The sequence below is a fragment of the Stomoxys calcitrans genome, chromosome 1 (assembly GCF_963082655.1).
Source record: "Stomoxys calcitrans chromosome 1, idStoCalc2.1, whole genome shotgun sequence".
Lineage (NCBI taxonomy): Eukaryota > Metazoa > Arthropoda > Insecta > Diptera > Muscidae > Stomoxys > Stomoxys calcitrans.
Genome location: NC_081552.1, coordinates 55,982,757 through 55,997,836, shown reverse-complemented (window position 1 = coordinate 55,997,836; position 15,080 = coordinate 55,982,757). Strand labels below are relative to the sequence as shown.

At 39.2% G+C, this 15,080-nt stretch overlaps 1 protein-coding gene across 3 annotated transcripts; it reads right to left on the bottom strand.

The window, feature by feature from the left end:
• Positions 1 to 5,095: 5,095 nt before the first annotated feature.
• Positions 5,096 to 14,626, bottom strand: LOC131994254 (uncharacterized). Of its 3 annotated transcripts, none has more exons than XM_059360902.1 (3): positions 14,392 to 14,626; positions 14,150 to 14,293; positions 5,096 to 6,341 (listed from the first exon to the last, which is right to left on the bottom strand). In XM_059360902.1, the coding sequence occupies exons 2-3, from the start codon at positions 14,167 to 14,169 to the stop codon at positions 5,477 to 5,479; spliced, it is 885 nt and encodes a 294-aa protein (XP_059216885.1). In that variant the 5' UTR covers positions 14,170 to 14,293; positions 14,392 to 14,626; the 3' UTR covers positions 5,096 to 5,476. The 3 variants fall into 3 exon arrangements, with proteins under 3 accessions (XP_059216885.1, XP_059216886.1, XP_059216887.1); XM_059360903.1 differs by having other exon boundaries at positions 14,435 to 14,626; XM_059360904.1 differs by lacking the exons at positions 14,150 to 14,293; positions 14,392 to 14,626 and adding exons at positions 13,134 to 13,504; positions 13,568 to 13,987.
• Between the last annotated feature and the right edge of the window lie 454 nt (positions 14,627 to 15,080).

The window sequence follows — 15,080 nt, the reverse complement described above, 5'->3', positions numbered from 1 at the left end:
AGACCCCATAAAGTATATATATTCTTGATCGTCGTGACATTTTATGTCAATCTAGCCATGTCCATCCGTCCGTCTGACTGTCGAAAGCACGCTAACTTCCGAAGGAGTAAAGATAGCCGCTTGAAATTTTGCACAAATACTTCTTATTAGTGTAGGTCGGTTGGTATTGTAAATGGGCCATATCGGTCCATGTTTTGATATAGCTGCCATAGAAACCGATCTTGGGTCTTGATTTCTTGAGCTTCTAGAGGGCGCATTTCTTATCCGATTTGAATGATTTTTGGCTCGGCGTATTTTGTTATGATATCCAACAACTGTGCCAAGTATGGTTCAAATCGGTCCATAACCTAATATAGCTGCCATATAAACTGATCTTTGGTCTTGACTTCTTCAGCTTCTAGAGGGCGCAATTCCTATCCGAATTGGCCTATCGGTCTATAGCCCGATACAGCTCCCATATAAATCGATCTCTCTATTTTACTTCTTGAGCCCCCAAATGGCGCAATTCTTATTCGAATTCGCTGACTGACTAGCGGCTATATCGAAATAGGGTCCGATTTGGACCACATTCGGCACGGACATTAAGTTTTCTAATAAGTACAAGTCATAGTTCAATTTTGTAGAAAAAAATATTGGTCTTTTTGGTAGCTATGTCCAAAAATAGACCGATCTGAATCATAAACGAAGCGGATGTTGAAAAGCCTAACATAAGTCACTGTGTCAAATTTCAGCGAAATCGATATGTAAATGCGCTTTTAGAAGGCCAAGACTTTAAATCGAGAGATCGGACTATATGGCAGCTAAATCCAAATCTGAACCGATCTGGATCAAATTAAAGAGGGATGTCAAACCGCCTAATACAACTCACTGTCCCAAATTTCGGCGAGATCGGACAAGAAATGTGCTTTTTATGAGCCCAAAATCTTAAATCTAGAGATCGGTCTATATGGAAGCTACATGCAAATCTTGATCGATCTAAGCTAAATTACAGATATGTGTAGCACGGCCTCACTTAACTCACTCTCCTAAATTTTGGCGACATCGGGCAATAAATGCGCCTTTTATGGGCCCAAAACCTTAAATCGAGAGATCGGTCTATATGGCAGCTATATCCAAGTCTGAACAAGAATGTCGAAGGGCCTAACACTGAATGCGCCTTTATGGGCCCAAAACCTTTAGTCGTGAGATCGGTCTATGTGGCAGCTTCATCGAAATCTAGACCGATCTGGGCCAAATTGAAGAAAGATATTAGAGGACCTGACACAATTCACTGTCCCAAATTTTTGCGACTTCGGTTATTAAATTCGCCTTTTATGGGCCCAAGACCTTAAATCGAGAGATCGGTCTATATCGCAGCTATATCCAAATCTAGACCGATCGGGGCCAAATTAAAGAAGGATATCGAGTGGTCTAATACAACTCACTGTCTCAAATTTCGGCGACATCAGATAATAAATGTGGCTTTTATGAGCCTCAAACCCGTAAACGGCGTTTCGGTCCATATGTGGGCTATATCAAGATATAGTCCCATATAGCTTATCTTCGTACTTAACCTGCCTATGGACAAGAAAAGAATATGTGCACAGTTTCAGCTCAATATCTCTATTTTTAATGACTGTAGCGTTATTTGAAGGACAAGGCAAGACCATCTTAGTTCTTTTTTGACGAAAAAGAATATATATACTTTATAGGGTTGGAAATGGATATTTTGATGTGTTTCAAACGGAATAACAAAACGAATATACCCTCATCCTTCGGTGGTGGGTATAACAAATAAAAAAGCATTAAGTTCGTTTGTGCCGTTCATGTGATTATCCCTTATTCGGGTGATCGATATATATAACACCCATATCTAAATATGGTCCAATCTGGACCATAATTGGGTTTGATGTGCAAAATCGGAGAATTAATGCGCCTTTTATGGTCTTTCAATGGTCTCTATGGCAGATATATCTGAATATAGCCCGGTCTGAGTTTGAATGCAATTCACTGTTTCAAATTTCAGCGAAGTCGAGTAATAAATGCGACTGTTATAAGCCTAAGACCCGTAATCAGCAGATCGATCTATATGACAGCTATATCAAAAAATATTTCGATCTGGACCGTTTTTGGTTCGGACATCGACGGGCCCAATAAAACCCATTGTTCTGAATTTCAGCGAAATCTGGTAATAAATGCGCCTGTTATAGGCTTAAGACCCTAAATCGGTATGTCAGCCTATATGGCAGCTGAAGATAAGTATAGTCCGATATACACCATATTGGGGTCGGATGTCGAGGCCCCTAGTGCAAATTACTGTTTCATATTTCGGCAAAATCATAGAACAAATGCACCCTTTATTGGCCTTCAGAGCCTAAAGCTCAAGATCGATGGCTATGGCAGCTTTATCTTAAAATGGCCCAATCTGGACCATATTCGGGACACATATTGGGAGTCTTAATACAACTCACTGTTCCAAACTTCAGCGAAGTAGAGTAATAAATGCGCCTGTCATAGGCATAAGACCCAAAAAAAATAGATCGGTCTATGTGACAGCTATGTCCAAATATAGTGCGATGTGGCCCATTCAAGAACTTAACCTGCGTATAGAAGAAATACGATTCTTTGCATAATTACAATTCAATATCTCAATTTTTAAGGACTGCAGCGTGATTACAACTGGCGGACACACGGACATCGTTAAAACGTCTTGGAATTTTACAATAATCCGAAATATATATACTTCGTAGGGTCGAAAACTGATATTTCGATGTGTTACAAACGGAATGACTAAATGAATATACCCGCTAAACTATGGTGTTTGGTATAAAAACATCTAAAAACGTGTTCAGTTCTGACGTACCAAACTTTGGACACCGACCACTATGGATAAATTAACCATCCACTACTATAACCATAGTAATATGCAAATGGGGTCTGGACTGGATCATATTCGATTAAGGTCCCGAGAACTCTTATACAAGTCACAGTTTCCGCGAAATTGGACAACAAATCCTCTTTTTATGGGATTAAGACTCTAAATTGGAAGATCGGTCTATATGGCAGCTATATCTAAATATAGTCTGATCTGTATCATATTGTGGTCGAAAGACGAGAGGCTTAAAACAAGTCACAGTGTCTCATTCCAAGGAAATTGGGTAGTAATTGCAGCTTTAATGGCCTTAAGACCCCTAATCGGCAGATCGGTCTATTTGGCAGCTATATCTGAATAATGACCGATCTGAACCATATCTAAGTTTTAAGCTTCAGCAAAATCTGGTTATAACTTTAGCCTTTCTGGGCTCAAGACGGCAGATCGCTCTATATATCTGAATATATACCGATCTAAACCATATTTGAGTCGGATATCGATGAAATTTAACTATTTAAAATTTCAACGAAATCTGATAATAATTACCGCTTAAGACATTAAATCAGCAGATTGGTCTATATGGAAGCTTATCTAAATATGGCCCGACCAGGATCAAAATTTGGGTCGAATGGCGGGAGGTTTATTGCTAAACAGTGTTACCATTTCGACGAAATCGTTTTATATTTGAGGTTTTTATGGGCTTATGACCATATCGATATCGACAGATCGGTATATGTGGCGGGAAATAAATGCGGCTTTTATGGGCTTAGACCCCTAAATCGGCAGATCGGTCTATATGGCATCAGTATCTAAATACAGTCCGATTTGGACCATATTCTGCTCAGATGAGGGGATGCTTAAAGCAACTCGCTGTTTAAAATTTCGAAAAAATGTAATATGACAATGATGTAGTAATATAATGTAGTAATATAACAATTCTCGCTCGAGGACTCGGCTATAAAAGGGAGGAACTTTATCATTAAACTTAAACTTGAATCGACCTGCACTCGGTGATATGTGAGAAGTTTGCCCCTGTTCATGGGGAAAAATGTGAAAAATTTGAAAACTCTGCAATATAATAATTTAACAACATATTCGAAATCAAAATCCCATAATTGCTTTTTATACCCTCCACATAGGATGGTGGTATACTAATTTCGTCATTTTGTTTGTAACACCTCGAAATATGCGTCTGAGACCCCATAAAGTATATATATTCTTGATCGCCATGTCATTTTAAGTCGATCTAGCCATGTCCGTCCGTCTGTCTGTCGAAAGCACGCTAAGTTTCGAAGGAGTAAAGCTAGACACTATGTCGGTCCATGTTTTGATATAGCTGCCATATAAACCGATCTTGGGTCTTGACTTCTTGAGCCTCTAGAGGGCGCAATTCTCATCCGATTTGACTGAAATTTTGCACATAGTGTTTTGGCATCACTTTCAATAACTGCGCTAGGAATGGCTCAAATCGGTTCATAATCTGGTATAGCTATCATATAAACCGATCTTGGATCTTGAATTCTTGAGCCCGTAAAGCGCGCAATTCTCATCCGATTTGGCTGAACTTTGGTATGAGGTGTTTTGTTATGACTTCCAATAACTGTGCTAATTATGGCGCAAATCGGTATATAACCTGATATAGCTGCCGTATCAACCGATCTGGGATCTTGACTTCTTGAGCCTCCAGAGGGCGCAATTCTCATCCAATTTGGAAGCAATTTTGTACAATGGCTTCCCTCATGACCTTTAGCATACGTGTCTAATATGGTCTGAATCGATCAATAGCTTGATACAGCTCCCATATAAACCGATCTCCCGATTTTGCTTTTTGAGCCCCTACAAGGCGCAATTCTTATCCGAATGAACTGAAATATTACACAATGACTTCTACAATGTTCAGCATTCATTAATGGTCCGAATCGACTATAACTATAGCTCCAATAGCACAACTGTTCTTATTCAATATTCTTTGTTTGCCTAAAAAGAGATACTGCGCATAGAACTCGACAAATGCGATCCATGGTGGAGGGTATATAAGATTCGGCCCGGCCGAACTTGGCACGCTCTTACTTGATACTTTTAAATTTTACTGCAACCACCCACATCTTTAGATTTCCATGACCCAATAAATGTGTACAATCTCGTGAGGTTTCTATGATAGAAGTGGACTGTATTATTTCGGATTCTCACAGATTGTAAAACAGAAAAAAACCCAATATGAAAAGAACAAAAAAAAGGTGAAGGTTTTACGTTTTAGTTGTTGTAGTTTTATTGGCAGCCTTTATCTTCTTACCGCTTCGGTGTTGTGATACCAAGTAAGTCTTAAGCTACAACTACTTAAGCGGGGAAGCCATTCTTATTTATATTCAGCAAGTGTAGACTTCAAAAGTACAATTTAACTCAAACATGGGAACTCTTAATTTGCTTGAGCAAAAGCTTTAATTTTTTCCAATATGTAAGAGTTCCCATCTTTCTTATTCTAAATAGGGTAAGGTCAAATAATTTCAAATCATTATAAATTGTAATATAATTCATTTTGGCAAATTCAGTACGCTCTTTAATAATAAAATTCAGTTGCTGTTAAACGAAGTTTAACATGGCGGGGCCTCTTGCGATGTCGCAACATTAATAATATCTAGCCCCCGAGATCACCCATCCAAACACAGTGCTTTGAGCTATAGGCATATGACTTGCTGTTTGGATAAGACCAGCCTTTAGCACCTTCGCTAGCTCATCGTTGCCAACCATAATATCGATGTTGACCGGATGATAGAAATGGGGATCGGCTAAATCAGGAAGGTGACTATAAGTATTTTCTAGTATCCTGTCCTGCACTTTTTCTGGAAGCGGTGAAGTAAATTTTGATTGTACCAATCCATGGATTTGTATTTTGACGGCACTGTCGTGAAACGATTGTAAATTAACCGTACAGTACTCTTTGTCATTCCTTTTTGTTGTCTGGAACTGATTGTTTTTTACAAATGACTTTAATATAACAGTCTCTGTTGCTCCTGAGTTTAATAAAATTCGGGTCTTGTTTGCTCCAACTATGGTTATTGCACGTGCCAACGCAGTTGGCATAAATACATGCTTCTTGGACCGTCCGCCAAGGCGTTGTCTTATTTGGTATCCTTCTGCTTGAGACTTTGGTTTCTGATGCGATGAATTGGCTTTGTGTGTTTTACTTTGGGTACGAGATGATAAAAATTCATGTGACGACTGTTTTTGGTATGAATATGGCTTGTTGCAGTGGGCTTGCTTTTTGGGCTCATTGGTACCATCAACGTGAAGTTTTGTATGGTGATTTCTGTTACACACTGCGCAAGCATTCCGAGAACGGCACCATTCCCTGGTATGAGACCCACAAAGGCAGTTAAAGCAATATCCCTTCTCCTTTGCCACCTTTACACGTTCTAAAACAGTCATTTTGTTGAAGATCAAACAAAACCGCAGGTGATGTCTGTCTTGGCAGACCTTGCATTTTTGGGAGCTACAATATGGTAAGAGTTAAGATAACATTGCTACAAGATTTTTGACTGAGTGTGAGTTGGTGTGAGATGTTATTGATTTTTTGGCAAAATGCAGAGTTTAACTAGTGGACGAGTCACAATTCCGTTTTGGGTGCGTACGTCCGCCACCCGAACCTTTAAATCCTTCCCAATATATACTCTGACCACACGCCCTAGTCTCCATTCTGTCGGCGGTAAATCATCGTCCCTAATAACAACCAGGTCGTGCTCATTTAAATTCGATTGCGCAGTCTTCCATTTATATCTCTTCTGTAACTCCGAAATATACTCATTCTTCCAACGTTTGGCAAAGTGAAGTTGTAAAACTTTAAGGCGTTGCCATCGATTAATTAAGGAAATGTTGTCGGTATGTTCCTCCGGAATTGCAACTAAAGGGGATCCTTTCAAGAAGTGCCCTGGTGTCAATGCCAACAATTCGGAAGGGGTTTCACTCATAGAAGAAATGGGTCGTGAGTTCAGAATGCCTTCAATTCGTATCAACAGAGTAGAAAACTCCTCAAAAGTAAACTTTAAATTTCCCGCCACTTTCTTCAAATGTGTTTTTACGCTTTTCACCCCCGCTTCCCACAATCCACCCATATGGGGTGCCTGGGGGGGAATAAAATGCCAGGAAAACCCGTGAATATTGTACTTATCTACTAAGTCTTTCTCCGCAGTTTTCAAGAAACTTTTGTATTCATTCCTAAGTATACGATTTGCACCAACGAAATTTGTGCCATTGTCAGAAAAAACTTTTGCTGGATAACCCCTTCTACCAACAAAGCGGTCAAACGCGGCTAAAAATGCCTCAGAAGAGAGGGCAGAACACGTCTCCAAGTGTATGGCTCGCGTGGCCAAGCAAACAAAAATCACTGCATATCCTTTCACCAATTTAGCATTTCGCAATTTGGACGTCTTGATCTCAAACGGTCCTGCGAAATCTACGCCCGTATTCGTAAAGGGAGGTGAAAATACACATCTTTCCGGAGGTAGAGCCGCCATAATTTGGCTATGAACCCTATGCTTATATATCGTGCATATTTTACATGTTCTTATACAATGTCTTACTGCGTTCTTTAGACGGATAACATAGAATTCTTGACGTATAGATCGCAGCATACTTTGATGCTCGGCATGCATTAGTATCTTATGCGTAAAGTCAACCAGCAATTTACAAAACCTAGATTTCTCAGGAAGTATGATAGGGTGCCTCTCATTGAAACTTAGATCTGCATTTGATAATCTTCCGTTGACTCGTAAAAGTCCACCTTTGTCCAAGAATGGATTTAACGTCAACAATCTGCTCTTTGTATTAATCGGTAAATCTGATGTCAAACAATTATATTCCGCTGGAAAATATGCACGTTGTGCAATCATAACAGCACGGTATTTAACGAAACTAATTTCTTCTGACGTGATCAGTTCACTCGAGCTTGTGAAATATACTTGTTTTCGACACCTCCGGATAAATCGAAACATGTGAGCTAAAACCCGTAGGGCTCGACTGTATGAAGAGAATCTTTCCAAAATATCCTCCTGCTTTGTGAGGGTTTGAAATATATTCGTTTTCTTCTCTAAACTGTGTTGTGGTACTACTGGTTGTTGTGGCCAAGTGGACATATCCTTTATAAGCCATTCAGGACCCTGCCACCAAAGCTTATTCTCCTTAAGCTCTAGTGCAGTGCAACCTCGAGTTCCCAAATCAGCAGGATTGTCACCACTACTCACATGGAGCCAACTCGCGTTACCGACGTGATCTATAATTCTAGACACCCTATTTGCGACATAGGTTTTCCATTGATAAGCAGGTTTACTTAACCAGGCTAATGTGATCGTAGAATCACACCATAAGAAGATATTTTGCGGTTCAAAACTCAAATGCTCACATGTCGATTTTAAGAGACGAGCCAATAAAACGGCTCCACAAAGCTCCAATCTCGGCAAACTTATTGTCTTTAATGGGGCAACCTTGCTCTTTGAAACCAGTAGGTGAGAGGACATTTCGTTCTTAGATATCAAAACTCGAATATATAGACACGCGCAATACGCCTTTTCTGATGCATCGCAGAATCCGTGTATTTGAATAGCCTTCCTTGGCGTATATCCAACCCAACGAGGTATCCTGATATCTGGAATAGCTGAAAAGTTGCCTATAAATGTATACCATTTTTCTAGCGATTGTGGTTTCACCTTCTCGTCCCAGTCTGTACCGTCGATCCAAAGTTGCTGTAAAAGCATTTTTGCTGTTATTATTATCGGTGCTAACCAACCTGCAGGGTCAAACAGCTTGGCTACGATTGAAAGAATTGATCGCTTCGTAATGTGTTCGGTAGGAATTTTAATGTCGTAGACATTGTAGTAAAATGCATCCATCATTGCATTCCATCGGATTCCAAGTGTTTTTGTTTCACTGGAATCTTCAAATTTCAAAAAATCTTCATCTAACAAATCTTCTCGTGAAACGGTTTGTAAAATGTCAAAATGATTGGCAGTTATCTTTTTCAAAGGAAATCCTGCGGAGGACAATAGATCCACAAGCTCCGCTAAGTTATGTTTGGCTTCTTCTATAGAATGGCCACCCGACAAAACATCATCCACATATATCTCATTTCTAAGTATTTCGGAAGCAGCTGGATGACTATCTTTTGAATCTGTACTGAGCTGTAACAAAGTTCTGATGGCTAGGTACGGTGCACAATTAACCCCAAACGTTACGGTTTTAAGTGCAAAGTCTTGTACGGGTTCGGTCTGGGATTTCCTGAAAAGGCATCTCTGATATTGTTGATCCTGTTCATCGATCAATATCTGACGGTACATTTTTTGAATATCGCCATTAAAAACGTATTGGAAATACCGCCATCGTAGAATGACGTTCATTAAATCATTTTGAAGTGTCGGCCCTGTATACAGTACGTCATTGAGTGACAAACCATTACTTGTCTTCTTGGAGGCATTAAAAACGACTCGTACTTTCGTCGAAGTCCTCTCTGGTTTTACAACCGCATGATGCGGTAGATAGAATGACCTACATGAGTAATTGTCACATAATTCGTCTCCCGGGACTGCGGTCATATGACCTAGCGTAATATATTCCTCAAGAACTCGAGTATATTCTTCGGAGAGAGCTGGAGAATTCCATAAAGTTCTTTCCATTCGAAAAAATTGGCCCAAGGCCGATCTTCGTGATGACCCTATCGATATTTCCTGTGGAAATTCTTTCTTAAAAGGTAAACGGACCACGTACCTTCCGTCCTCTCGCCGTACAGTAGTTTTAATATAAATTTTCTCGCATTCCATATCCTCTTCCGATTCTTGAGGCTCTTCCGGGACCTCCTCACTTTCCCAAAATTTTCTCACTTCATCATTGAGGGAGCTTGTCGAGTGACTGGCCCAAGCAGCAAATGTTGTTATACATCTGGAACTTTGTGGACCGCTTATATACCATCCAAACTCCGAATCCTGAGCCAACAAATTTCCGGAAATGTTCCTCTGAACCCCATTTTTTAAAATGCAAGGAAGAATATCGCTTCCGATTAGCATATCAACTCTTGAAGTTTTATAAAACAATGGATCCGCCAACTCAAGTTTATCCAATCCTTCCCAGTCGTCAATTTGGTGTGTTGAAGATGGCATGAGATGGTTTAGATTCGAGATAACTATTGCCGTAGTTTGTAAAGCAAAGCTAGTTTTCCTAGACTTCAATTTCAAATTGCATACCCTTGAAGAGGTTTCCAGTAATGCACCCCCGAGACCTGATATCTTTGTAAAAGATTTCCTTGTCGGGATGCCCAATTGGGTGATTATCCTGCTGGCTATAAATGTTTCTTGAGAACCCTGATCTAGAAATGCACGTATCGTAAAGCAGTTTCCCAGGTATTCCAAGTCAATCAATGCAGTAGGAAGAATTGTTCCCTGTCCGGATTCCGAAAAGTTCAGATGTACTTCATCCATCGTTTGATGAGATGAACATGGTTCATCTTCTTCTTGCGTAGCAAGGTGGAAAGTAGAAGGATTTTTGTTGGCGTTTCGGTTTCCTTGAGATTGAGGTCTAGCGTTGGTAGCCTCTGGATGTAGTAACGTATGATGTGCCTTATTACATTCCTGACACAACTTCTTGTTCCTACAGTTAGCAACAGTATGTCCGTACCATAAGCAATTCTCGCATACTTTGTTATCTGAAATGAATTTTCTTTTCTCCGTGAGAGACATTGACTTAAATTCTGAACATTGCCGTAAAGCATGGTTTTCTTGACAAATGCGACAAGGTCGATACGTAGTATCTGATTTGACGAGATAATTTTGTGATTTTGGAGAGTTCGTTAGGGTATTCGAACTCGGTCTTCGGACATCATTAATTGATTCCAAAAGATCCAGTCGGTTTGAAATAAACTCGTTGAGTCTATCCCAACTTGGCATCTCCTTATGATTCTGAATCGAGCTCTCCCAAGCTGATAATGTCTCTTGTGGCAATTTGGAGGAAACCCAAAAAACCAAAATGGGATCCCAGGAAATAGTTGACACATTATAAGACCTCAAAATGGCCAAACAATTGTTTATGGTAAACTGAAGACTTCGTAGACTCTTACTTTTCTCAGAAGAAACAATTTCAAGATCAAAGATCTTTCTAAGTTGATGATTGATCAAAATACGCTTATTTTCGTATCTTTCCTTTAAAGCTTTCCAGGCCAACTCATAGTTGGAATTGGTAAGAGAAAATCCCTTCACAATCTGATTAGCCTCCCCACGAGTTTTCGCTCTCAGATGGAACAGTCTTTGAGCGGGTGACAATTTCGGGTGATTACCGTAAATGGCAGAGAACATGTCTCTAAAGCTAGGCCACTTGTCATATCCCCCGCTAAATATCTCCGTATCGCAAGGTGGAAGTTTTAAAGAATACGCAGACTGGTCAGGCAATACGTCCTGTTGTCCTTTATTTTCGACTGCTTGTGATTTTGCCAATTTCTGTCTTTCTATGAAAAGAAGGTCCATAATAGATGCCTTGCACTCTTTATAAGCCTTACACGTGCTTCCGAATTTCGAATGTGTTGATATTCGTTCCTGCTCCGTCTTCACTGAAGTCTCCGAAGTCATCTCAGACTCATAGACGTCCAACAAGCGTCGCCATCTACGCTCTAAGTCCTCCAATTCGACCTCCAAACTGGAGATAGTGTGTTCCTGTATTGGGATATTAGCGAACGCGGCGCACAGTGTGACCACTTGGTCAGAATAAAATATAAATCCTGTTGAACTCATGTTCTGGCCTATTTTGACTTAATGTCAGACCAGTTTACTGTATCCAGAACGAAATTCTAAGTGAGCTCTTGTATGTCGAAAATTATCCAAGATTTGGGGTTATAAAATCAGTTCATATAATATTGTTCCTTTGCATGGCACAAGCTCAAGAAGCTCCTTGCCAGATAGTAGAGGCCAATGTAAAATTTCACCAGAATCCGTGCCACAAAAGTCTCGATTAAGACTCTCTTACAAATTATCACGTTCAATAAGCTTAGCTCTGCAAATGAAATATCCAGCAACACAATTTATAACCAAAGGCGTCCTCAATGGTCCCAATAAAAGGTACCATATCCGGGTTTATGGCATTCAGTCATGTCCGTGCCAAATCCCGTGTATTTCGAAATCTCACACAATTCCGATTTCAAGGCCGAATAATCGATAAACCCATTGTCAAAACTGTGTATGGATGGATTTGCTATATATGTGTGCAATATGTGTGTGTGCAATATGTGTGTGTGCAATATGTGTGTGTGCAATATATGTGCGCAATATGTGTGTGTGCAATATGTGTGTGTGCAATATGTATGTGTGCAATATGTGTGTGTGCAATATGTGTGTGTGCAATAATATGTGTGCAATATGTGTGTGTGCAATATGGGTGTGTGCAATATATGTGTGTACATATATACGCATGTACGCTTGTATATGTCACCTAAATCACCTCAATTACAATGCAAAACGATCCGGATTTAGATATATCGAGATCATTCAATCCACAACAATCTTTTTTTTTTTTTCTAAAGTGAATTTTCCGCAAAGTTCACAGTAAACAAGGAAATTTCTGCTAGTGTATTACGCTGGGTATAAATTATGTGTCGCAATAAACATTCCGATTATAGAAAAAGGATAAAAGACAAATGTGAAATATAAAGCATTTCCTAGTTGATATAACCAGAACCAATACATCATCCAAAGAGACCCACTTCGCATACATTCCTATGTGACGTTACTATACCCCATGCAAATGTTATGGCCGTTCATAATAGTTTAACATACAGAATTTCCATTCTGATTTCCACAAGCCACCTTAGTCCCAAATAAACGAACTCGCATCTCTGTGCTACGTACTCAAAATCTCAATAGAAACAAATACCAAAGTACATAGCTTATACTAAATCGTGGCCATCTCATTCCTCTTTGCGTGGTCATGATAATTACAATTACAGCTAAGATAAGTGCTAGGCAGTTTAAGGATTTAGCCTCTTTCAATCCAGCCTTTCTATGCTTATATGAGACTGGACGCGTTCAATGCTGGGCTAATTAGCACACGAATCCCATTAATCAAGTCTCAAATCAGAATGTGTATTCAGCTAAATTCCCAATTGCAATGTAATACAGTATAAGTGCAGACTTCAACTACTAGATCTTATATGAAGGTTCAGCTATAGCGTCTCAAACCTGGGTACTTGACACCCCAGAACTTCACCAAAATTACGTAAATAACTACCGTACCATATAATATATAAAGTAATTCTCACCTTCATTCCCTATGATCGTTCTCGGTTGCTCTGCTTCTTAAGATGTTGTATCTATGTACGGCCGAATCCTATCTTCTATTCGGTATGTCTAACAACAATCGATTAACGTCGTCATCGAATGTCATCGATGCTGCGCACATATGTCATGTAAATGTGTAAATTCCAACAACACAAACTATAATACCGTGCCAACATGCATGCCAACAAATATGCACGAATGTATGTACCGCTGTTCCAAGCCTGTACTTAAATATTCCGACCAGACAAATGACACCACATGGCCGCCACTATCTAATACCAATCTCTTCGTCATTAGCAATCACATCCAACCTGTCGTGTATCATATATTCCTCCAATCAAGGCCGTAGAAGCTATTTCACCAAAGATAAATTTTGTAAATCGATTGTCACGACTGTCTCCCACATGAAACTCACCTCAAATTAATGGGAATTCATACTTTAGCAATAAATGCTATATGATCTATCTCACAGACTAAACTTTTTCAATATTCACTTCTCGTGGCACAATTCTCTATTCCCGATAAAAATATTATTTATCCAATAAGCACAGTCGTTAAGAAAATCTTCATAAAACAAAAGCGAAATTGTAATGACATGTGCCCGTACAGGTCCCCTAGTCATCAACGCCGAACAAGATAAAGAGAGGTCTATGTAAATGCAACTGATTTGAGACCATGTACAGCACTAACAGCGCGCTCTCCGCTCTCTCACCTAGAGTGCAAAGCCACCACTTTCAGCAGTAGAAATTATGTATGTATAATGTACATAATAATGTGACGTAGTTATGTATTAACCAGGTAAGCATATGCCCATTCGATTCTTATTTGAACTTTTGCAATGAGCTTTTAATCCCAGATATTATTGACAAATGGAAATAAATTATTCGGGTTGCCGTAGAACAACCGATATTCAAATGCCTTGTATTCCAATTAAAAGACCCAAAAACACCTCAACTCACACTTCATCAAATAGACTTGTAACAAAATCTTAACATACCTTTTGTTGTTGTTGTTCATTACTCTTGCGTAATATTCGGCCTATAAATTCCAAAATTTCGTGAAGATTTCTTTCCTTTTTAAATTTAATATTCGCAGTTCCTCGTGGAGGCTCGTAAGGACCATGTACAATCTCGTGAGGTTTCTATGATAGAAGTGGACTGTATTATTTCGGATTCTCACAGATTGTAAAACAGAAAAAAACCCAATATGAAAAGAACAAAAAAAAGGTGAAGGTTTTACGTTTTAGTTGTTGTAGTTTTATTGGCAGCCTTTATCTTCTTACCGCTTCGGTGTTGTGATACCAAGTAAGTCTTAAGCTACAACTACTTAAGCGGGGAAGCCATTCTTATTTATATTCAGCAAGTGTAGACTTCAAAAGTACAATTTAACTCAAACATGGGAACTCTTAATTTGCTTGAGCAAAAGCTTTAATTTTTTCCAATATGTAAGAGTTCCCATCTTTCTTATTCTAAATAGGGTAAGGTCAAATAATTTCAAATCATTATAAATTGTAATATAATTCATTTTGGCAAATTCAGTACGCTCTTTAATAATAAAATTCAGTTGCTGTTAAACGAAGTTTAATTAAAACCCCTTAAGTAGTAGTTGTTGAATGACTGTGAAATATGGCATTCTAAGTTCGCGGAACTCAAAGAGTGATGATGAATTTCAGATATCCCGCTGAGAAACTCTATGATGAAATGTGTACCCTTTGATTCGCGGTTTCCATTCCCTCAATTAAATTTGTATATCAAAGAACACTTTTATGTCAAAGTATATAAAATCAAAGAGGAAATTAAGCATGCATGAAATATGACATCAGCATTACAACCAACTCAACACATACACACAGACACAGACATAAGTGAGTACGGGGGTTGCTTTTTTATACCCTCCACCATAGGATGGGGGGTATACTAATTTCGTCA